This window comes from Larus michahellis, chromosome 1, assembly GCF_964199755.1.
Source record: "Larus michahellis chromosome 1, bLarMic1.1, whole genome shotgun sequence".
In the NCBI taxonomy this organism is placed as follows: domain Eukaryota; kingdom Metazoa; phylum Chordata; class Aves; order Charadriiformes; family Laridae; genus Larus; species Larus michahellis.
This window is the reverse complement of record NC_133896.1, coordinates 148,625,513-148,648,761: the sequence shown is the minus strand read 5'-3', so window position 1 is coordinate 148,648,761 and position 23,249 is coordinate 148,625,513. Positions and strand designations below refer to the sequence as shown.

Below are 23,249 nucleotides of genomic sequence, written 5' to 3'. Positions count from 1 at the left end.
GGGTAGCCTGTGCCACTGCTTGGACATAATAAAAAGTGTTTCCTGATGTTTAGAGGGAACCTCCTGTGTTTCAGTTCGTGCCTGTTGCCTCTGGTCCTGTTAATGGGCATCACTGCAAATAGCCTGGCTCCCGCTTCTTTACACCCTCTTGTGTACAGAGGCATCCCTGGCACTTCTTGAGGATGCACATGTTTAGACCCAGACACACTCCAGGATTTGCTTTAAATGACAAACATGAACAGTTATCCGTGTGACAGAAATTGTAAGGGAGTTTAAGTCAAATACCTTGCTTTCTCCAACTTAGTGGGAGAGGGCACCCATAAATACAGCTCAGTTTTCTCAGCAGATCTCTGTTTCTGCACGTGCACATCATCTCAGCTAGAAATAACCTTCTGGAAGAGATACATGCCAAATCCCCCATCCCCTTCAGATGCACTTCAAATGAAAATACTCTATTCCCAGCATGAGGTGACTGCTTGCTGCCAGCAGCTGGCATTTCAAGATGTCACTCTTCCCAGACACGACACACTTTCTGTAAAGGTTGAAAGATACATGATGGCATGCTGCAGCAACCACTAAGTCTTCTATTCAGGATGAAGGGATGTGGATTATAAAAGCGGAAGATACTACTATGAATTGCTTATGAGGTAAAAATAGGATTTTTTTGGTTTACTAAACATTTTTGCTTTTACCTGAAAACATCATCATGTGCTGAAAGTTCCAGCTGATCTTATGCCTCCTGCCCAGATTCAACAAGAAGGAGAGGGGGTAGATGTGTGCAGCTCTGCCCAAAAAGATTGCAATCTGTTCACAGCTGAGGGTTAAGGATTTCACTTTCCTGAGGTATGGACTCCTGGGTACCTGGCTTTAATATGAAGCTTCTGTTTTACTGAAAGGTTTACATCATGATATCAAGTGTTCTTGTTATCTCTGTCTATACGAAACAGACTTTCATCAGTTATGTGCATACAGATCTCACTGCACAGAATGCACATTTAAACTAATACAACCAAGTTGTAACCAAGTTTTCTTAATGCACAGTGAAATTATACCTAGTATTAAAATTACCAGTTATACAAATGAAGACTTTCCTTTAAAAATTCACACTTCAAACAACTATCACCACCACCATTCAATTATGTGTTTCAGACCGACTGAAATGCAGTCCTATGTACAGAAGAAAAACCAACATAAGACCAGCAATTGGCCGCTCCATTACGGCTCCTGCAGAGGCAAAATCTCCTGCTGGCTGGCAAGCACTGTAGAGTACAGAGTTACTAAGGTGATAAATCCAGAAGACGCTTGTCAGCACTAGAATGAAGTTCAAAAAGAGTAGTAAAAAGAGTATTGCAGAAATTCATGACAGTAGGTGGTAATGCTCCTTCCCTTCCTTACTGTAGTGTAAAATATCCAGTGTTTCCAGGGAAAAAGCAGAAAGCTGAATACACCCTCCACCGTCTAAGGAACACTTTGGGACAAACTAGAGTGATGTGCTGAAATTTTATAAGACACCAACACAACCAGAAGACCACCAAACACTGATCATTTGCTAATACTAGCTGTCCTCCTCACAAAAGTAGAAAAACACTCAAGAGGCAACAGAGGTTAAGTCCAGTGGTAGAAAAAGATGTGAAAAATGGAATAAAAGGTAGGTGGGTAGGAAAAGAAAGGAACAAAATAAATACGGAAAACAAACCCAAGACAGATAGCATAACCTGAGACAGGAGAGGCAGCCACAGCAAAGATAAAAGATTACAATGCTTCGTATACCAGATGAAACTATTCTGTTCCCATCTTTATCCGATGGCTGCAGGGCTCTGGAGCAGTTTTTAGGTCACAAGAATGGCCGGGAGGAGACACAGGAGAAAATTTATGACTGTTTCAGGAAAAAAAAGTAAATGGCCAAAGGAAAATAAAGACAAATCTAATAAATTCCTAGAAGCAGTACAGAGATGAGAGGAAACAGTGGAAAGGAGAGAAGAGAAATACATTCGGGATTAGACCACCTTTATACGCCCTTTCACTGGGTTTTATCTCATTGCTGATAGCCCTACTCCTGCACCAAGGAGAGGAAAATCAAGACCGGAAGACTAGTTTCCCACTGCTCCATGCACATTTTTAATTGCTGTGAACTTTCAAGCAGCCAGGAATATAGTGAAGAAACAGTTACGTAAGCTATTTCAACAGGGGCAGGGCGCAGAGAGAAATCTAGCGATTCCCAGTTTACAGGAGCGTGACTACTACGAAAATTCTGGGGAATTCGAGAGCCAGATATCAAGTCAGCCAGGGACAATGGGAACTGAATACCCACCTCCAACACCAGCACCTTTCAGCAGCGTGTACCCTTCGTGTCATGGTCTGCACCGCAGCTCAGTTCCTTCCTCCTCCCATCACCTGAGAACTTGATCTCTACCTTTGGGGTATTGCTCAAAGGATATTCTGTTTACCCATGACCCTCTTTATTTACTTGAAGCTTGTTTGTTTTCTTCAAGGGACCGTTGGAAGGGAAGAGAAAAATGAATCCTTTCTAGGCCCCCAAAATTTAAATACAGGAGCAACACAAGCACTGCCGGCTGTCATTAGGCAAGTCACACAGTAATGCAGTTTCATTTATATATTAAAATTATATTACTTCTAACACTCGGCCAGGCACAGAGTCAACAACTGTGTGGCACAGAAGCCTTAGAGATTTGATGTAAAGGGTAACCAAAGATTGTTCTTAAAATTCTTGTGCTTGCAAGACATCGATGAGACTTAGGTCAGCCACCATCCTCTATTTGGTAAAGCCAACAGACACCACAAGTTTTCAGGTACGTAAGATAGAGAAACCTCACACAAAGCAAAAAAGGATACAAAAGCTCCAATGATGAAAACTGGGCTGAATATGTGTTTCTGGAAAGTAAACAGTGCCAAACCCATATAAGAAAATATGAAGTTCTCTGCCAGGAAGTGCAATACCTCAAAGAGCTAGAGAGAACACAGTCACATGTTAATGGCCAAGCAATAAAGTTGCTTTTCAAAAAACAGCAGTACCCCGAATACCACAGCAATACAGCGTATAAAGGGTGAAAGAGAGTCTTGCCTGCTTAGTGCGACTTCTTGATTCGACTGACAAATTATTGTACGTATAATGCGCCTGGGTAATTCCACAGAAGAGGACAGCCACCACGCCTGTGAACAGAATCACATGTGCAAATCAGCCTGTTTACTGTGTGAGGTCCACATATTTACCCTTCTCAAGTTCTATTAAACTTATATGTCATCCTTAACCTTGAAAGTTCATGAACCTTATTTCCAATTGAGTTAGATTCTGGGTTGGAATTGGGGGGCACTTAGGTGTATGAACCAAAGCAGTGCTTTTAGAAGCCACACTGTGAGCTGCACCTTTGACGACATCGTACAGAACACAGAAAACCTTAAAGCACCAACACCGTGTTTCTCATCGTAAGGTTTCAATTAGAAAGTGGAAAAAGGGCTGTTAAGACACACAGCACTTCTGTCTCCATATGCTTGAATCCCAACAACTCACCAGTAAATCCACAAGCTTCTGCAAGCAAGAAAGTGCTCCAGGACATCAAGAAGAAGAGAGCCGTTTCCAGCAGGGGGAAGCAGTGCAACTTCGTAAACTTCGTCACGTTAAGTCATTTGTTAAGGGATCAAAAAAAAAACCCCTTTGGCTTCTCTGTACCCGGTGTTTATGAGAAACAATTTTATGCACTAACAACCAACGCTAATTGGAAAACAAAACCTTTTTAGTGCTGAAAAACATCAATTCCATCACATCAAGCCAAACTTCAGAATCAAGGTCTCCCCTTGCAATAGTCAGTTCTGGATACTTTTGCTGCATATCCATGGCATAACTGTGGCCCCACATCTTTGAGGTAATATATCACTCTATGCCACACTTCCCTGCAAAGTGCCAGCAGGAAAGGGGTATATACCAGGCATTCCTTTTAGATTGTGTGCCCTGGCTTTTCATTTTGGGGGGGGGGGGGGGGGGGGGGAGGGGTGGTGTCCCCCACATCTTTAAATAAAGCATAAAATACATTCAGAAGCATTTAATTCACAAGGCTGTTCTTGACTACAGCATTGCTAAGATGAAGTAGATTTATCAGAATTTTTCTTGCTCAGATTTGTTGACAACTCTTTTTCAGCAAGTGTGTCTATTTCTGTACTTTTGAGGCAAACCAGAAAACCTGACTACAAAAAAAATATATATTTCCTCTCCTTGTGTTTATGTGTTTTAGAGTAAAAGACAACTCAATCAGAGCATCTCAGTCTTTCAATGTGAAGAAAAAGTAAGTTCATTTTATCTTACCTTAGGAGAGCAAAACTTGAGGAACATCAAAACACACACACACTGAATTAACAGTTCATACAGCTACTGAGGAAGTGGAACAGATTTCAGTAGCGTTAAATATGTCTCTTCACATACTACAAAAAAAAAAAAAAGTTGTTCATGTATTTGTAGACTGTTTTGTTTTGTTTTCCTCATCACTACTCTGGCAGCAGGTAAACCCTGAAGAGCTCACTGTACCTGATGTGCAGACAGCTATGCGCAACTCCACTAGAAAACACAGAAAGAAACCATGTGCTAACAGGGGTGGTAGAGAGATCCCCGGTCTTTCCGAAAACTGACAACTAGCACAATCTTCTCTGAAATCCACGTGGGAGGACAGCAAGAGCACAGCAAGGACACTTGAAACAGTAGAATCATAGAATCTTCATGGTTGGAAAGGACCTTTGAGATCATCGAGTCCAACCATACACACACAAAAAACCCCAAACCCCTAAGGAAGGTGGTAGCATTCTCTCCCCTGCTCATATGAAGGCAATTGGTACCTGAATGGACACATCAAAGCTGCACCATCACCCACCATTGCTTTCCATGCATAACACAACTGCATCCTTGGGCTCTCTGCAGCACTACACAATCTAGAGCTAATGGCAGCACTGCTGATTGGGGAGTCATGGCTCAATATGGGACAGGGATGTTAAAAGCAATGAGCAGCACCACTTTTCACAAGGAAATTCACAGGTCCTGGGAGGTCTGGGGCTCGCAGCAGTCAGGCAGCCAAGAAGGCTCAGTGGAAACAGTCTCCTGTGGGCTTTATCACAGAATACAGCATTCACAACAAGCCACAAATGATTAACAGAGGCAAACAACTGGCAGTGTTTCAATGGGAGCCTGGTTAGGATGAAGCAATCCTGAGGCCAGCCACCCACTCCTACTTCTTGTTGGCATCTCTGCTGGCTTGGATGAGGGTGAGGGTACCGAAACACATACTCCAGCCACACCTTCACCTGCAACCCTGCTTTGTCAGAAGGCTGCACTCTAAACAAAAGCCCAAACCATCATAAAAATATGTATATTTCTCCATGACAGTTGATGTTACACCAAATATAAGACTCAGCATTTTTTTTTTAAACAGCTGTTATTCTCCACACAGTCACTTCTCCAGATAAACCATCTCTCTAAAACTTTTGAGGATGTACTGTCACACTGAACTATATTTTTTCCTCTCCTAAACAGACCCATTTTGTAACATCGTGCTTCTGAAGCAGCAACATTCACCAGAGCAACAACTGGAACCTATCTTCCCACAGAGCACTCGGATAATTCCACCACAAGTTTACCCCAGTGCCTGGCTCAAGAGGCATTCATGGGATGCTTGGGAAACTGGATAGCCACTGTCACTCCATGGGAGAGTAAGAGATTGAACCTTGTTTCCCTGAAGGTAGGCAAGAGCCCTTGTCAGAACAGATTCCTCATTTTCAGTCTTTTCTGGCACCTTTGTGAATCAAAGTCTTTATTCCCCTTGCTGTTATTGTAAGTAACCATACCAAAACATTTCATTAAATCTGAAATGTAAACCTATGCTCATCATTCTGGAGGAAGCGCAGGCTGAGAGAAAGGTAAAGAAAAATCGTCTTATTACTTCATATAATAATTGACCAAAGTGTTAATTGAAATTAAATCAATATTTCTGTTTTCTTAACTTTAAAGCAAAGACAATTTTCTTTCTTTAGGCATGGCCTGCTTCGCTTCATTTCAACCATGCAGATTCTGCAATTTAGAAAGAAAATGCAAAGTGGTAGAGTACCTTAACTGTTATAAAAATAACCACAGACAGTGAGGTCAAGGCAGCTTGCTGAAAGCCAGAACTAGTCCACATGTATTATCTGCATGATATTTGGAAACCAAGTATTCTGTCTGTTTTCAAAGGACTATGCAGGACTGCATGAAACCCCTCACTCAGAGAGGTACAGTTATAGGTTATACATACAGTTATAGGTACTTCACAGCTACAGGAATAACAGTCTATCTACTTCATTCATGATGTAAGTTATGGGTTTTAATCAGCTATGAAGGGTAAAATGCAAATTTACAGTTTGCTTCTACAGTATTGCATGACATTAAGTGTTTTTAAAAAAGAAAATAGTTAAAATTGTATAACAGAGCAACAATTTAAGGATTTATTGTTTGTTTTGTATTCTTCTTTTAAAAAAAACAAACAACAAAAAACCACCACCAAATAACCCACAGAGGCTGTCTTCTGAACTGCCTTCCCACTCCCAGCCTCATGCGCCCTCCTGAGCACGAACATTAGAAACAGCAAGAACCACTTGCTGCTTCAGAAGCGTGATTTTACAAAATGCATCTGAATGCATTTCAGCTGTAATTGGTAGCCAACCAGCAAGCCAAAAAACCCACAGCAACAGTATTTGATCAACCAGAGCTGTGGATGGCCGGTAGCCTAAAAACCAGTTGAAGAATCATGGTTCTGGGCCACATCGATTGCAGAACAGTGGAACTGGAAGACCAAACCTTAAAGCATCACAGCACATCTTCCCCTTACCCCTGAAGGGTTACCATTGTGCAGACATATATGAGACAAATCTGCATGGTATGTCTCAACTGTATCTTGTTATATACACTATTACTTAAGGCGAAGAATCACAGGTTCATGATTACTGTATAAAACAGTACATCCTACCCCTTTTAGATCAGTTTTCAGAAAGAAACCTAGGCAGATCAAAGCCATTTGGAATGTCTACAAATATACTAGGTAGTCTAAAAGCAAATAATTTGAATTTTTTTCCTGAAGAAGCATCACAATTTCTAGAGTATGTCAGGCTTAATAAGGTCTACTACCTGAGCTTAAAACAAAACAGATCATTGCTGAGCACCTCAGAGCTCTAATCAAACAGTGACAGTAAGCTTCAAGAGAGCAGGCCAGGTCGTGTTATGATGTTAACTCTGGTAGAGATATAGTCTTATCCAAGACAGATGACATCAGATTTCCAGCAGAAAGGTTAAATGCAGGACTCTAAGTAAGAGCCCTGTGGGTCAGAAATAGCTATTAGTGATTTTCCTGACAACACAATCAAACACCAGTTATCATATGAAGTGTCTTTCAAGCAAAATAATAAAAACCATTTTTTTAAAATTTTCTAAAAAGAAGCAGAACATTAGGAGATGACCATTTAGGGCTTCCCCTTAGCTTGCAGCACGCAGCAAGATCACTGAATTTCTAGTGTGGCCACAGTTATATTGGAAAAAGGTGATTTGTTTGTGTACCTATACGCCTTTCTATAGGCAAAGGTTACAGGAATACTGACCACATCTTCACACTCAGATTAAAGCAAGCTAGTGCCAACATTGCTATAGCTGCAAAGAAGTGAGCCCTGTTAGTACCTGAATGTAACATCTAGTCTGGAAGAGCTAAACATGAAAAAGGATATCAGGGCTGTCACAACCCCCGTCACTGCTCCCATCATGAAAGAACCACTGAATATTCCCAGGAAAACACCAACAGACTTGAAAAACGCTGCTGCATCAAAAGCATGGGTATTTTCACCTGTTGGCTGGTAGGCAACTATAGACCTGGAAAAAGAGTAACACAATGAGAAGTTAGAAGGGGCATTGGCAAAGTTTTATTCCATAACAGCAACACCTGAGCAACAGAGGGGACGATCCCATACCGAAGGCAAATTTGCCTTTCTGGTGTACGTATGCATGAGGGATCTTGTCAAATGTTTGCAACGTTTATCAATTCAGTTCAAGACATGCCATTTAAATTTAAAATAACATTTCTCAGAAAAAACCATTTATTTTAGACAAATACCAAAAGCAATTAAGTAAATTCAGAGTAGAAATTCAGGTAATTACTTACGAAGATAATACAATGGCAACAGCGTCATTCAACACGCTTTCCCCAAACAGAAGGGCATAGAGATCGACATCAGCATGCAGCTCATTAAATATTGCTAGCACGGTAACTACAGAAAGAAGAGAGAAAAACCACAATGGCTGACTTCAGGAATGACTGTGTGAGCTGACAGAACAGACTTTCCAGTTTGCCTAAAGCAACAAAACCCAGGAAGTGAAGTACAGGATCAAAATTAAACTGGGAAACAGACTAGTCATGTTTATCTTATAGGTAAGTAATTCCACCATCAGTTTTAAGGCAGCTCCACTAGGAAGTGGCTGTGTTGTTCTCCCACCTGCACAGTGTTTATAGGAAAGCCCCCATGACCAAAGGGCTTGGGGCAGACAAAGCACTTATACCAAAGCCCTGATATTTTTTGTAGAACATGTTCCATATAAGATAATCAACAATACGTTGTGCAGCTCTTGCTATTTTTAAAGGCTGTATGGGTTGTTGACATAGCTTTATTATTTCAGCCATTGTAAAATGGTGCTAATAATCTTAAGTGTTCCCCAAAGCAGAGACTATGCCACAGGAGTGTGCATTTGCGCAGAATTTGCAAAGGGCAAGACTGCTAAATATTTATAACCATCCTTTCAAGAAACTTCAGTCTGAGATGAAAGACCATGATCTTGAAGAAGTTCCCATACATGAGCTTCAAAAAAAAAAAAAAAAAAAAAAATCACACAGTGATTATTTGCATAAATTGTGTGCAACCACCAGCTGTTCAGAGCTCGGCTCAATCACAGGAGCTACTTCCCATTTTCACACAAATCACCACTGAGCACCTCAAATTAGCTGTTTTAAATGTCAAGCTTCATACTTCACCACTCCCTACCCTGGCCCCTGACACACACCAGCTCTCTAGACTGACCTGTCAAGCAGACACCCCTATGTGAGCCTGCTGGAATTTGAAGGATGACCAGATTATTTTGTCAAAAGCTCAAATTACTTTGCCAGGAGAGTATTCTTCTGCTTAAACTTGCAAAACATTAAGTTCATTTAAAGGAGGAAAAAAAAATAAAAAAAGATTTCAACACCTGAAGATCCTAAAAGCCTCAAATATTACTCTTAAATTATCCAATGTCCCAAGCGATATAGCTAAAGAAGGAAGTCCTGCTATGCAGACAATATAGTAGTTTCATCTATTCTCAGTCTTAAACTTGATGCACACTAAACAGAAAAACTACTGGGGAAAAAAAATTAAAGTATTTGAACAAGAAAATTACATGTTTCCCCAAACAGACCATCACGTCATACCATACCAGCACCAAACTGACAGAGAACAGCTTTCACAACATGCAGAATTTGCATGCATTTCACAGAAGAGGATCAGAGATACTGGTGTAACATAACTGAAAGTAAAGTGCTGTTAATACCTCCGTGCTATGCAGCCAAAAATCCTAGCAATAGGATTATTTCAGAAGGTTATTAAAAAATGTTCAAGCAAGATACCTGGATCAGTGGCAGATATTATCGCTCCAAAGAGGAGGCAGTCTGTATAATAGAATTTATCAGAGAGCTGACCCACCAACTTCATTAGTTTCACAACCCCGTACATGAGATTCCTGAAGAGAAAGAGGATAAAACAATCCAAGTCAAACAATATGGTGCATTTCAGACACGCAAAGGAAAAGCAGAAGCAACAGTATTTCAGGTGGGCTTGGTTATGCTACAGCTCTGTGGGACACTGCCACAGTTTAACACTAAGATCCCAAAATTAATTTTCCCCTTTTCCCTATGAACTAAGTCAAGTGATATATGATCCAGAATACATCATTTAAAACCAGTAATAAAAGCACAAAAACTGTTTGCACAGCTAGTACACAGAATCTACAGGTTGTTTGATTTTTCCGCCAAAGGGAACGTTTTCCTGCTCAAAATTCCCCCCAATATTGCTTCTCTCAATGCAGTACATAGGCCAAAAGCTCTGAGCTAAGAATAGCCTTCAAAGCATTTCTCTAGTGAAATTCTTTGAGGGATAAACCAAGATCACCTATGCAAATCAGGATTTCTGTATTTCAGAATATCCATACACCAAACACAGTAATATTAGCAGCATAAGAGATTGTATGCAAGTAAACCAATAGGACTAGCTTATCTCAAACTAAACGTGAGTGTCCACATAACACACAAAATTATGTATATACAAACATATGCAGAAAGAGAAAGAGAGCGTGTGCATATGTGTGGGCACTCAAAGGGACAGCTCAAAGTTTGATAGCTACAATTCTATTACAAGTAGTGTCCACAATTCAAGTTAAAGCCCATTCCAGTAAGAGTCTAACAAGGTTTTGCTTTGGATTGGACCATTACATCAAAAAACTCAACACCGCTCTTTACTGCTGTGTTCTTGTCAAGGGATTCAAACTTGACAATATCATTTCAATGGACAGCATTGTTTAGAAGTCAGATAAACCTTAGCAAAAGCCACATTTGCATTTTGTCTGGACGATACACAAATAAAGTCCTCAAACAAACAAATCACAAAACTGAGGCAATCTGGAAGACTCAACATACACTTTATCAATTTAAACTTTAGTACAGAAAAGAACTGATATCAGAGTTCACTTACCCAATGATAAAACAAGAGACTGCTGTTCCTAAAAATGCGTAAGCCAAAATGGAGCCCAAATTCCTGAAAAAGTGCCTCTGCATAGGAAAAAGAGGTTTATATACTTATTTAAAACAAGTTATATCAGCTGTTCAAAAACATACAGTGCAATACTATACTTGCATTAATACACAGAAACATCCCTCCATTTCAGAGAAATGCTTCCTTTACTCCAATGTAAATTCTGTCCAACTTCTATAAATCAAATAAACCACATTTGAACCACGTATTAAATCCTACATGCAGCTTATTGACAGGAAGCTTTCCACACAGATGTTTTCATAAGAGACCTAAGGAGTTAGTTGCAAAACTGAAAACCTGCACCAATTAACGGTATCTTCAAGCGAGAGCAGAATCTGGGCCCTTCTGCCATTTGCAGGCAGAATCCCCACCGGGATTCAGGTTTTGGTCCACTTCTCAGCATAGTTTACTGTATCTCGGGTATTTGAGAAGGACCAAAACAATTCATAGCAGGACATCTTCTACTTTAAATGAAACCGATGTTAACCTCTGGCAAAGTTCGAAGGAAAACAAATCAACAAGATTAAATAGAGCTTAATGTGTTTATAGTAAAAAGTAGATGTATTTTATCTTAAAACAATATGACCTAACCATCTATAGAGGAAATGAGATTTTTCTTACTGCCATTAAAAAATACATTTGAAATGGAGAGTGCACTCTTGAACAAATCAGCAGTCTCACATAAAATAAAAAAAAAAAAAAAAAAAAAAGGGCTATTCTCCTCAGAAACAATTACACTTACTTTCTTCAGGCTATAACCAGCATGAAAAATAATAGGAGGCAGTAGAATGTTGAAAAAAACTTCTGGGTCAAATGTTACCTAAAAAATAAAATATGAAACTTCAATTAGACCCAAACAAATTTGGGAAAGCAGTACATACATGCAACAGAGCACGGGTTGGCCAGCAGCAATATAATACAGAAGGTGCTTTTGAATTAAGCATTGAAGTGCTGTTACTATCAGGAATACAGACACTTGATACTACCTGACATTCAAATGGGAGAGAAGGGAGGGAAGCACAGACAGTGGAGAAGCACTCATCCAGGCACAAGAAGTGGTCTGCCCTCACCTTTCGCAACATGTCATTTTGCTCCACGTTGTGGATCTTCCCAGGGCTTATTTCCCCTTTGAGCGTATACTCAAAGAACTTCCCGCTGACGTTGACCAGCAGGGTTGTAAATGGCCTGTCCTCCTGCGAGCAGCTGAACGGCTTGTCATGGCCGCTGGTAGAAGGAGTCCCGTATCTCAGGATCACCCCAACTATGAGTCCTGGAAGAAAGTTAAAAAATCCATGAGGCTGATTTGCTACTCTCCTGTACCTCACTTTTCTAGTTTTAAACAACGTCCAAGGTATAATGCACGAGCCTTACAAGCATACATGCAAGATAGACATTTGCAGTGAAAACACTACCAACAAGGGATGCATCAAACACAATGACAAAAACATAATTTGTAACCTAATGGAAGGGTCATACCAGGAGGCTGGAGAAGCACAAGGTTTTAACTGAGCACTGTTCCTTTTACAGTGTACCAAAAAAAAAAAAAAAAAAAAAAAGAACAAGAGAGAATGTATAAGAACAGTCGAAGTGGTTTTACTCTGGTAAGTAAACAAATTGATAACCACTTAACTAAAGGCTCCCCTGTCGCCTTAGGATGATCTACAATTTAATCCTCGTTCCAGACAACTGCGAAATGAAGATGGATGTTTGATCTTTTTGCTGACAAGTCAGTAGTCAATGCTGGTTTTGCTCCCTGTGACCCTATGCATCCATAGATCTGTTTCACCAGATGGTAAATGAAGTTGACAGGTAATAACCAGAGAATAAACGAGGTATAACAAAGAGACAAATCCTACCATAGACACACCACAAAAAAACCCAACCCAGACTCATCTTCATGGCATAGTGTAAAGAGTGACCAAACTGCACCCCAAAAAAGCCAACCAAAAGAACACACCTCATTCACTTCCAGTTCAGAATGGAAAAAGTTTTAATGCAAGAGAAGGTACGGCATATAGTAGCTGTGACATTAGTGGGCAGCTCAGCTTGTCTCCGGCCCTCTTTATGATCAAAAGAACATAGCAGCAATAAGATAATTAAAAAGTAACTGGAAGATTAATACGTATTTTATTTAGAAAAGTACATAGTCAACTAGAACAGACGGGAAGAAACGCCCCCAGCAAGATAAATCCACTTCCTGAAATTTCAAAAGCTGACAATTTAAATACAGAGGCTTATACAAGCATGCTTCTAACAACCCCAGAGCATTTTACAGCTACACATGATGGATACGTCAGAAACGCAGCATTGCACAAAAGTGACGGCTTAGGGCCACTTGCACTACCAGTTATGGCTAGAGACATCTTCACCAACCCACGCAGGGAAGCAGCCAGAGCTTCCTGCTGCTCTCACACCCCTCACACCTAGGCAGAGCTGGGCTCAACAGGATACATCGGGAAGACTGTCAGTGTTAAAAGCTGATCTAACCAGCATCAGCCAGAAATCCTGTAATAAATCAGAAGCCAGAATGAAAATTGTACAGATGAGCTTATGCATAGCAGTGGCACAAAGCCAGATCTGCACTGCTAAGCTGAGAATAGAGAGGGGGACACCGATAGACGTAATAGCTTCTTAGGCTCGGAGACTGTCCTTTAGTGAAGTCATTGCAAAAGCAGATGGGCAACCCCTGTTGCTATTGCATTAGCAAGATGCGCTGAAGAGCAGGATGTGATCGCATCATACAACTGCATATAATCCACTCATCCGTTTTCCCCCCAGAATAGAATATATCGTTTATTTTAAAATAAGTTTTGAAGATACGCCAATTATATCCATAATTGATAGCCAGTGTTTGAAGTGAAACATCGTTTAACCCTCAGCGTCCCATGGCCCAGCTAACCCAGCTACAGGGAAATACCCTGTTTTCATACACCTTCTACCAACAAAATATGAAAGTGGATGACATTTGCACCGAGCACCATACCGATTAGGAACATCCGATCCCTGCTGCCAGGCTGCTGTCTCACAGCAGGATGCAGCTGGGACCAGGGTGGCTGGTGTCGAGGCAGGAGGCCAGCAGATGCAGCTGGTCAAGGCAGGGTGCAGTCGACCAGCTAAAGCTACATGGGGCTTAGTCATGAAAGGAAATAGGTGTGAAAACAGAAGGGGCTAAGGAACCATACAAATGCCATGGACAGCTTCATTAGCAAAACACACACTTCACTTCATTAGCAAAACACACACTCAGTATCCAAAAGATGAGTTAAGAGAGGGGAAAGTTCCCCAATCTTAAAGGTACGAGTATACTGCTATATTTATCATACAGTCCCAAAATAACGAGTTTTGAACGTTAAAGTGAAATGGGTCAGCTGGACACGTTTGACAGATGTGAGCTGCAGAAATCTTGAAGTCATTAATGCTTTTCCAAAAAAAAGAAAAAAAAAATTTAAGTCTTCATGAAAGCCATTTTCAGTTTTCCAATGAACATCAAGACTTTTATACACTGAAGAGTTAGAGCCACTAACCTGGCACTGTCTTTTACTGCAAGAATGTCACAAGAGAAACAAACTAGAAAAGGGCTACAAACACGTCCAAATCTGAGAATAGCCACAGTTCCAAAGTTTCAGTTTGTGGTAAGTGTTGCAGGGGCAAGGTTACATCACTGCTCAAAGGCTCTCAGGAAGGATAATCTCAAAAATTAGTACTTAATGCCCTGTATGGATGACTTGCATTATCACTTTTAATGAAGAAAGTATTTGCCAGTACCTTGCCTGTTACAATGTTGATCACACAGCTGGTACACAAAGAACATGTTATTGGAAATGAAGCGTTAAAAAGCTGGGAATATTTTTTCCCTTTTGAAACAAATCACTATTGATAACAAACATTAGACTTCAGACATAGTCAACACCAATCTAACAATACACCATTTAAAATGGCATATTTACTTTTGGTTTTGTTTGAGCACAGAAGTCACTGAAGCGAGAATATGAATTCAGAGAGGCATGCGTGAGTGCCTGTTCCTGGTCACAGCCGCGCTCTGTGTGGTTTCCAGTCCAACTCTCTGCTGAAGAAGTAGCCCTGAGGCTTCAGGGAGCCTCAGCAGGAACCGGAGGTATTCACACTCCACAACACACGGTTCAAGCAGCGAATTCAAACTGTGAATCAGTGGACTGGATCAATCGGTGAACTCAAATCTGATTAGATACCATTTCTTTCATACGCCTCTGGTAAAGAGACAGGCACTGAATACTGAGGGTCCTTCCCTACTCACTGCAGTTCGTATTAACCACGTTTCAGCCCGAAGGAGACTCAGCAGATGTGTTATTGCTGTTTGCAGCTCTCTACTGGGAAGACAGAGAAAAGAGGGACAGACTCTTCAGAAAAGTGCATGGTGATTAAGACTAAAGGCAACAAACCTGTTGCAATGCAGAGAAAAAAAAGTAGGTAAGGTTTGTGTTTGGTTTTTAAACAATGAAGTGGCTAAGCACCAGAATAGACTGTCCACAAAGGCTGTATGATCTCCATCCTTGCATATTGGGGCTGCTGGTAGATGAGAAGCTCAACATGAGCCGGCAATGTGCACTTGCAGCCCAGAAAGCCAGCGGTATCCTGGGCTCCATCAAAAGAAGCATGTCCAGCAGGTCGAGGGAGGCTAGTTCTGCCCCTCTACTCCACTCTGGTGAGACCCCACCTGGAGTTCTGCGTCCAGCTCTGGAGTCCTCAACACAAGAAGGACATAAGGACATGGGTCCAGCAGAGGGCCACAAAAGTGATGAGGGGGCTGGAGCACCTATGCTATGAGGACAGACTGAGAGAGTTGGGGTTGTTCAGCCTGGAGAAGAGAAGGCACCAGGGAGACCTTACAGCAGCCTTCCAGTACCTGAAGGGGGCCTACAGAAAAGATGGGGAGGGAGTCTTCATCAGGGAGTGTAATGATAGGACAAGGGGTAATGGTTTCAAACTGGAAGAGGAGAGATTTAGATTAGATATTAGGAAGAAATTCTTTCCTGTGAGGGTGGTCGGACACTGGAACAGGTTGCCCAGCGAAGCTGTGGATGCCCCATCCCTGGAAGTGTTCAAGGCCAGGCTGGATGGGGCTTTGAGCAGCCTGGTCTAGTGGGAGGTGTCCCTGCCCATGGCAGGGGGGTTGGAACTGGATGATCTTTAAGGTCCCTTCCAACCCAAACCATTCTATGATTCTATATAGCCAAAACTCACGTGAATATGGCGGGGAGAGATGCAGTCTGTGGGGGCCAGCTGCGAGCAGAGGGCTGGGCAAGACTACCTCCAGAGGTCCTTTTCACCCTCGATTATTCTGTGATTCATACTCTTTCCCACAAACATTTGGACCCTCAGACAGCTACTTTATGCTGAAAAGGTTTCTTTAAAAGCAACTTTGTTGATTCCTGGGTCAGCCTTGGGGACTTCTATTGTTTTGGAGTTGCTTTGGTGGGGGTTTTTTGGTGGTGTTTAAATGACAAACTGCACTGCTGACTCTAAATCAGAGAAGAAATGGCAATATACAAGTCTGATCATAAAACCCAAGGTGATCCAGCAGACCAGGAAGGGGACGATTTTACTTCCTCAATCCGCCCTGACTTGCCCCTTGCCCTGGGCCACAAGCTGCCCTCTGGAAAGCAGGCAGGAGGGAGTGACCAGAAGACATTCAACCACTGCTAATGCCACAAGAAAAAAGTAGCAAATTCTGAAAGTGACACTACAGAAAACCATTTCTTAATTTGTCAAGCTGGGCAGCACTGTCAGCGGTAAGATCCAGTCTCACCTCAGCGCACAGCCTGTCTCCCATTACTGCAGCCCACAGAGGCAGAATAGTATATTTTGGGTACTTGGACACCAGCTTCCTTGTGGTGCAAGGTGATGGTGAGTGAAATACCTGTTTGCTTTTGAAAAACCACATCAAGAATACACAAAAAGGATTTCTTACATTTGAAAGTCTAGATTTTTCCTCCTTACTCCCAAACGGGACTTCTTACCAGCTTGAAGAAAAAGAAACGAACATGAAGAAAAACTTGGCAAGAAGGATGAAAAAAAAGCCCTGTAAGTATTTCCAACGCAAAAGACTAATATTACACAGCATTTTTCCTAATACAGGGTCAACCTTTGAACCTCACAGTCCACACCTTCAAATTTGATAGTGATTTTTGAGGAAGTTTCAATAGTTCTTATGAAGTAATTCAAGCATTTTTTCTGATCCAGAAATGAGCTGGTAATGTCACACATTAAAAGAAAAATAAATCAGATCAAATGTTACATACCACCTCCAGCAACGCTAGCAAGCCACTCCGTACATCATTTGCTTGCCATTCACTGTGCTGTCCCACACAGAAGTGCAGGGAACACTGCTATACAACCCCTTGAAGAAGGGTTAGGCAAGCAACTGCAGAGCTCCAGACCTCCGTTAGGGTCTCCAACTCAGCATCACTGATCTATTAGCTGCTTTCTTAATGGTGCAGTGCTGCCAGCATGGCATTCATCAGCTTGTCACCTCGCTGCAGAAGATGAAGGACTTGAAAAATGAGAAGCCTGTTTTGAAATTAATCCTCGTCTTTGGCAGGGCAGTTTATGTTCAGCAGTGTAAACATAAAATAAGTCCTCACCCCATTTCAGTTAAAAAGGAAGAAAAAAAAAAAACAAAAAACGTGTTTTTTCGACAGGGAATGGAGGCAGGTGATGCCATTTCTTGAAGTCTGAAGGAAATTTTGGGGATATCCAACACCGAAAATGGTGAATAACAGATTCAAGGTCATGCTTTGTCATTGCCTTAGGACTATTTTAGATAAGGAAGTTAAAAGACAGTAAACAATCTGGTAATTCTTCCTTGTAGGCAAACGTAGCAGTATGATATCAACGGCATCTTTGTAATAAGCATTTAATTCACTTTTTAAATAAGCCAAACTAAGCATGGTTTTGAAATTAAATAAACAGATTACTCAAAAATAAAGTTATTGGGACACTGTGCAGAACGAAATGTCAAGTTAACTTGCTGGCTCTGCGCTGCCAGATACGCGTGCACCATGCACACCCTCACCTTCTCATGAGCCTTGGGTTCCAAAAAATCCACAACAGTCTCTGTGATGCTCAAAAATGCCTTCTGACTAACTGCTGCTCTGTTTTTTTCCTAAGAGAACTAATTCTTGTGCAGGTCGTGTCATGTTATACTCTACATGTATATACAATCTACATACTCATATGTATAGTGAAACAGTAAAAAAAATTATGAACTACAGAAGCAGGCAGATGTGCTTTATTCTGTAACAAATGTTCTTACTGACGGTGGGGTTAAAGAAGAGGTTTAAGGCAGAAAAAAAGTAATTTAAAAATCCAATTACTGAGAGATTTAAACAGAAGACTGCTTTGGAATTTCAATAGTTAATTTCTGAAGAATTATTAAGTTTTACATATAGCTTCACATTTGCACAGGACAGTTACAACTCCAGTTTGTTCCAAATAAGATGGGAACCACAGAAACAGGATCATAAGAAGTGTGGCAAAATGAAAACCAGTAAGAGAAATTGCTCCCTGTATTCTCCCCTGGAATCTAAAAATCCAGAAACGAGAGAGTTAAAAAAAAGGAAACAAAACAAAACTAAAACCCCACATCATATATTGAACAGCCTGAACTGAAGTCTCAGCCCTGGAAGAAACTGCTGCCCTGCGGTAAGAGCATGTGGCCTCTGGTCCAAGCACAGGACTGTGAGTCAAGGCTCTAGACCCAATTCCCAACTTTAGCAATGACTCAGTGGAAGAGCTCAAAACAAGCCACAGAAGACAATTTAAAGAGACACTCTCAACTTGGAAATCAGACACTACAGTTACAAAAGGCACAGGTATTTGTCAGGAATTACAAAGAAGCTCAAAGTCCGCAACTAATCTCAACTCTCCTTGCTCACGTGTTTTCAAGTTCATTTACCGCATAACCATTGTTACATGCAACACAGATTTAACAGAGTATTTGCTGTTAAATATTTTATAAATAACATTTTAAAAGATTCTTTATACTTTCCAAAAATGTAAGTATCCCTCCTTAGCTATAACACCCAAAGCAGTGAAAGCCATACATATACTAATGCCACACACGTTCCTAGAGGCATGAGCAGCAGTGGGCAAACACAAAAACACTACCAACCTCTGCCCCACTCTGGCTCCCTCTCCTTGCCCCATACAGAAGGGACTCCCTAACAGGGCACCAACTGCAACTGATCCCAGTCCACTACGGCAGGAGCAGAGGTGAAGCATTTCTTTCAAAACAGACTTCTAAACCAGATGAAGAAAAAAAACCCCAAACACTGAGATTCTTTCCCCCAGGAACATTGGTGACCACACTGACACACACTCAAGAACAAACGACAGGAGCAGCAGCAGCTCTATCGTGTACATAACAGAAAACTTCCTATTTAATTGTACTGTTTCACTACTGCAGTTCTCTCCATTTGCATATGCATGCTAGAAACGCTTGGCAGATCTCAAACAGGAGGGCACAAGCTCCTCAGAGTCCAAAAAAAATAACAACATCAAGCTTCTTGTTACAAAAAGCTTTGCAGTAACATCACCTGGCTCAGGCAGTAGCACTAAATGAAGCTTCCCGGTTTAAAAGAAAAAAGCCCAGACAATAATTATTCCCCGCCGCCCCCCTCAAAATGTGTGGTAAAGCTTCAGCAGAAGGAGTTATTAATCTGTCATTGCAAGGAGTCAGACTTCAATCTGCATCCCAATTGAAACTCATTAAGCAGCAGCAATCTCTTTGCTGACACTGTCATTTAATTTTGAAGGATGAAGGGGGAAGGGGCAAGAAATACATCCATCTCAGCACAGCTTTGGGTTCAAAGACCCCACAATAGCTACAAGGAGAGCTGTTAACTATAGATAAGCCTGTTCTCTTGCTATGAGGAGTTCTGCATCCCAGCCTCAGGCTTTCGCTCATTTGAGGGATATTTAAAGTGACGGATGTGTGTGGAGGCCTTGATCCTAAAAAACCTTTTGGGAGCTTCCGATTAGGACAGGGACCCAAGCAAAGAGTTAGCAAGAAAAGAACAGGCAGAAGTTTGAGCAAGGGGAATGAACTAAAATCTGCATCAGAAAGGTACTTCTCTCTTCCCAAAGGTCTTTTAGCACCAATCCCTATCTATTTACTAACACCACAACCTCCTACCTGTACAGACAGGCAAAGGTTTCGAGTTGACTGAATTTTCAAGGAAATCTTTTTTCGCTGAAGCGAGGCCCATGCACTGTAGCTGTGGGCAGAAGACCAACCAACGCTTGTAAACAAGATGGTTTGTGGCTTACAAGGAAATGCACCAAACCAAAAGACAGAAATAGCGGCAAGATAACAGCTCTGGCTTTCTGTGATCATTATGTCTGACCACAGAAGTCTTGTCTATTGCAACATCCAAAACACACACAGGCTCCATAGAAGATCTATCCCATCTCACAGGGGCAACCTACTGCTTACAGATGTCTCCCAAAGTAGAGCTGAGAAGCCACGTTCCCTGTTTTGCCCTTCTGTGGTCTGCTCTGAGCACGGGCACTTTGGTGGCCATGGCCTTGCCACAAAAACACCACAATTCTCAAGGCCTCTCTAGAGCTGCTCAGACCACTGACTCAACTACTTTGACATCCATCCCACTTCACATGCTAGGAACCAAAAAGAGCCAGGAAATACTCTTCTAGGACCTTATGGGCAGCTGAAGAGAGGATCAAAGAAACTGACAATTACTTGCTCAAGACTGCTTTTTCTGCTTTCATATATGGTGTAAAATTTAAGCAGTTTTTTTAGTACTAACTGCAGAAGCCAGGCAAATGGCTGCTGCCACAGCCTGGGGCACATGAGCAGTTTTATGACACTTATATCTTCCTGACTGATTCCCATGAACTAGAGAGGAAGAAGACAGACCGGACTTCAAGCTGCAACAGGAAAAGCCAGCCAAAATCTCAGCCTCCTCACAAGCAGCACATTGTTCAGGTCCCACAGCTGCAATTCCCAACCTCCTATGCAGCCTGCTACTACCCTCCTCCTTCTTCCCTCTTAAAGCAGTACAAGCTTTACTCACCCTACAGTTCCCAGTCACCACCTTCTTGCTCTGCCCTCACTACAGACTAATGCCTCCTTGTCTGCTCCTGACAGATCTTGCGTGCTGCTCTAGCCTGGCGTTTTTGCCATCTCTTCCAGCCTCTTTAGCATCAGTAGTGCCAGCATGATGCCCAAGCAATCATATCTGCTTCGGCTCTCCTCTGCATCCGACCGCAACTCTAACCCCAGCATGTCTCACTAGTGGCACAGACATGGTTGGGAACCTATGATTTCATGTCCCCTCCTAGTCCAAAGGTGCCAGCTGAGTGCTAGTAACATCAGATTTGTTAGAGATAAAGAGCAGCCAATCTCCGTGATGTGGAAAAGCCTGACCCACTGACACCACAGAGGTTTGATGCAAGGCCCCTTGGCAGAACAGAAAAAGGTAAGGAGTGAAACATCCTTCCAAAGGCTGACCTCGCTGACACGAGCGGAACCACTGCACACCCCATGAGCTTGCTCTTATCCTAGCCATTTTAAGTGCATAAAACTATTTATTTATGCTATCTTTTGGCCATTCATTCCTCTCCCCTGCATACTCTTTCAAACGAATACAACCTCAAGAACAAACATAAGAAATTCTCAGCCTGAACCAGCAGGTTTTCCCACAACAACTCCCAGCCCCACACTAAAATCTTGGGTTTGGACATAAGCAAAATAATCGCTATAAAGCAATTCTTGCACCCAAGGCAGATGGGTACCCTTTCAGGAAGGCACCAAGTCAAAAGAAGGCTCTTTCTGTTTCACTCTCTTCACACTACTGCACTGTCAGGGCTGCTTCAGAGAAGCGTCACCAAAATACCCTACAAACTTCCTTAGTAGTTTCTCATGACATGATTTTTATCAATAACAAGGGGTTAACTATGTCTAACTATACAAGGGGTTAACTATGTCCAACTAATTCAGTTAGAAAATTGCTTAAGTCAACATGCTTTTAAAAGAATTAACTGCACATGGTATGTATAAAAACCTGGGAACCTACACATTTGTCATCAGAAACTTGAACAACTCCCAGTTTCCATTAAACTAAGAGGACAGGGGACAGACTCACACCCACATGTGTGAGGTAGCACAGAGAGTAAGCAGGCCATGAAACCAAGCACTGCTGCTCACCATGCACATCCTTTACCATTTTTGCATACATGAGTTTAAGTAATCAGCCACACTACTGCTCAGATGCAACCTTCATGGCCTTTTCATTTTACTTTTTCATTTAGATTTTTTCAAGTGCAATACAGCATCAGCTAATTATGGCTTCACTTCACTTTCACTTCTGCAAAGATACTCTTTACTTAGACAAAGAAAATGCCTAACAGAATAATACACATGCCAGTGACAACAACATGCAATAGGATATACTGCATTTTGTCTAGCTTTCAACTGCCATCCTAAACCACAAAAGTACCTCATTTAATAGTGATGTGGCTGTAAGGGCTCTGGTATCAGATAAATAGTTTAAACTAACACAAAAACCCCAAAATGTTGGTTTGTGCAGTTAACAGGTTACGCCACCCTGCACTTAACGGCTGAGACAATCTACATCTGTCAACATCACTCATCCTCAGAGAACACGCAGGTCTTTACAACAAGCTTTGTATTTTTAAAAGTTACACTAGTACACTTACAAGCTAAGAAGAGAAACTAGTCAGAGCCTAGGCTTGCCTGTTCCTCCCGTTACTGCTCCAAACTGGAAGATAAATAACTTTTTCTTTAAACCCATTGCTTGAAGCTTCCAGCCCAACAGAGCATTTTCAGCCAAACATGGTATTTCCCATATGCCAGAAGCTATGTCTTAGTGTGTCTCAAACTATTAAGAGTTGAGTTCATTTACACCCCATAGGCAGACACTGGATCTCCTTTGTGCGATTCATGTTAATAAAAGCTACAGAAGTACTAAAAATGAAGTTAGTTTTTTGCAGACACTGAAAGTCCCTGGTGCACTTGAAGAGAGTTATGATTTAATGATTTGCCTTTTAAAAGCCATTAGCAGTTTGCAAGAGCTCACGCACATTTATTTTTCAGGTTGTTCCTCAAGAAAGGAGACCAAACCAACCAGAGAACAGTAATTAACGGCAAACAAAACAAATTACAGTGTTGAAGTATAAGCACTGACTTAAGTCTGACAAACGAATCTAATACTAAAGTTCAAGTTCAAAATCTAAAGACACATTAGGAGACAAGTGGGATGTTCTTGCAATGCATTTGCAACTGCCATACATAACTACAGAGAAAAAGAAAATTGAAATTTGTCTCAAGCCTCCAGGGGAAAAAGAGAAAGAAAAAAAAAAAGCTTTTTCCTTTAGATGTGAGC

The 23,249-nt window shown here is 41.5% G+C and overlaps 1 protein-coding gene across 2 annotated transcripts in view; it reads right to left on the bottom strand.

Moving 5' to 3' along the window:
* The window catches only part of SLC9A7 (solute carrier family 9 member A7), a 73,191-nt gene that overhangs the window by 27,845 nt on the left and 22,097 nt on the right, over window positions 1–23,249 (bottom strand). For both annotated transcript variants that reach the window (XM_074607953.1, XM_074607943.1), the window contains exons 2-11: window positions 11,919–12,118; window positions 11,591–11,668; window positions 10,789–10,865; window positions 9,669–9,781; window positions 8,178–8,283; window positions 7,747–7,888; window positions 3,530–3,635; window positions 3,083–3,171; window positions 2,854–2,967; window positions 693–804 (exon numbers count right to left, since the gene is read on the bottom strand). In XM_074607953.1, the coding sequence (XP_074464054.1) occupies window positions 693–804; window positions 2,854–2,967; window positions 3,083–3,171; window positions 3,530–3,635; window positions 7,747–7,888; window positions 8,178–8,283; window positions 9,669–9,781; window positions 10,789–10,865; window positions 11,591–11,668; window positions 11,919–12,118 (1,137 nt within the window). The remainder of the gene's footprint in view (window positions 1–692; window positions 805–2,853; window positions 2,968–3,082; window positions 3,172–3,529; window positions 3,636–7,746; window positions 7,889–8,177; window positions 8,284–9,668; window positions 9,782–10,788; window positions 10,866–11,590; window positions 11,669–11,918; window positions 12,119–23,249) is intronic.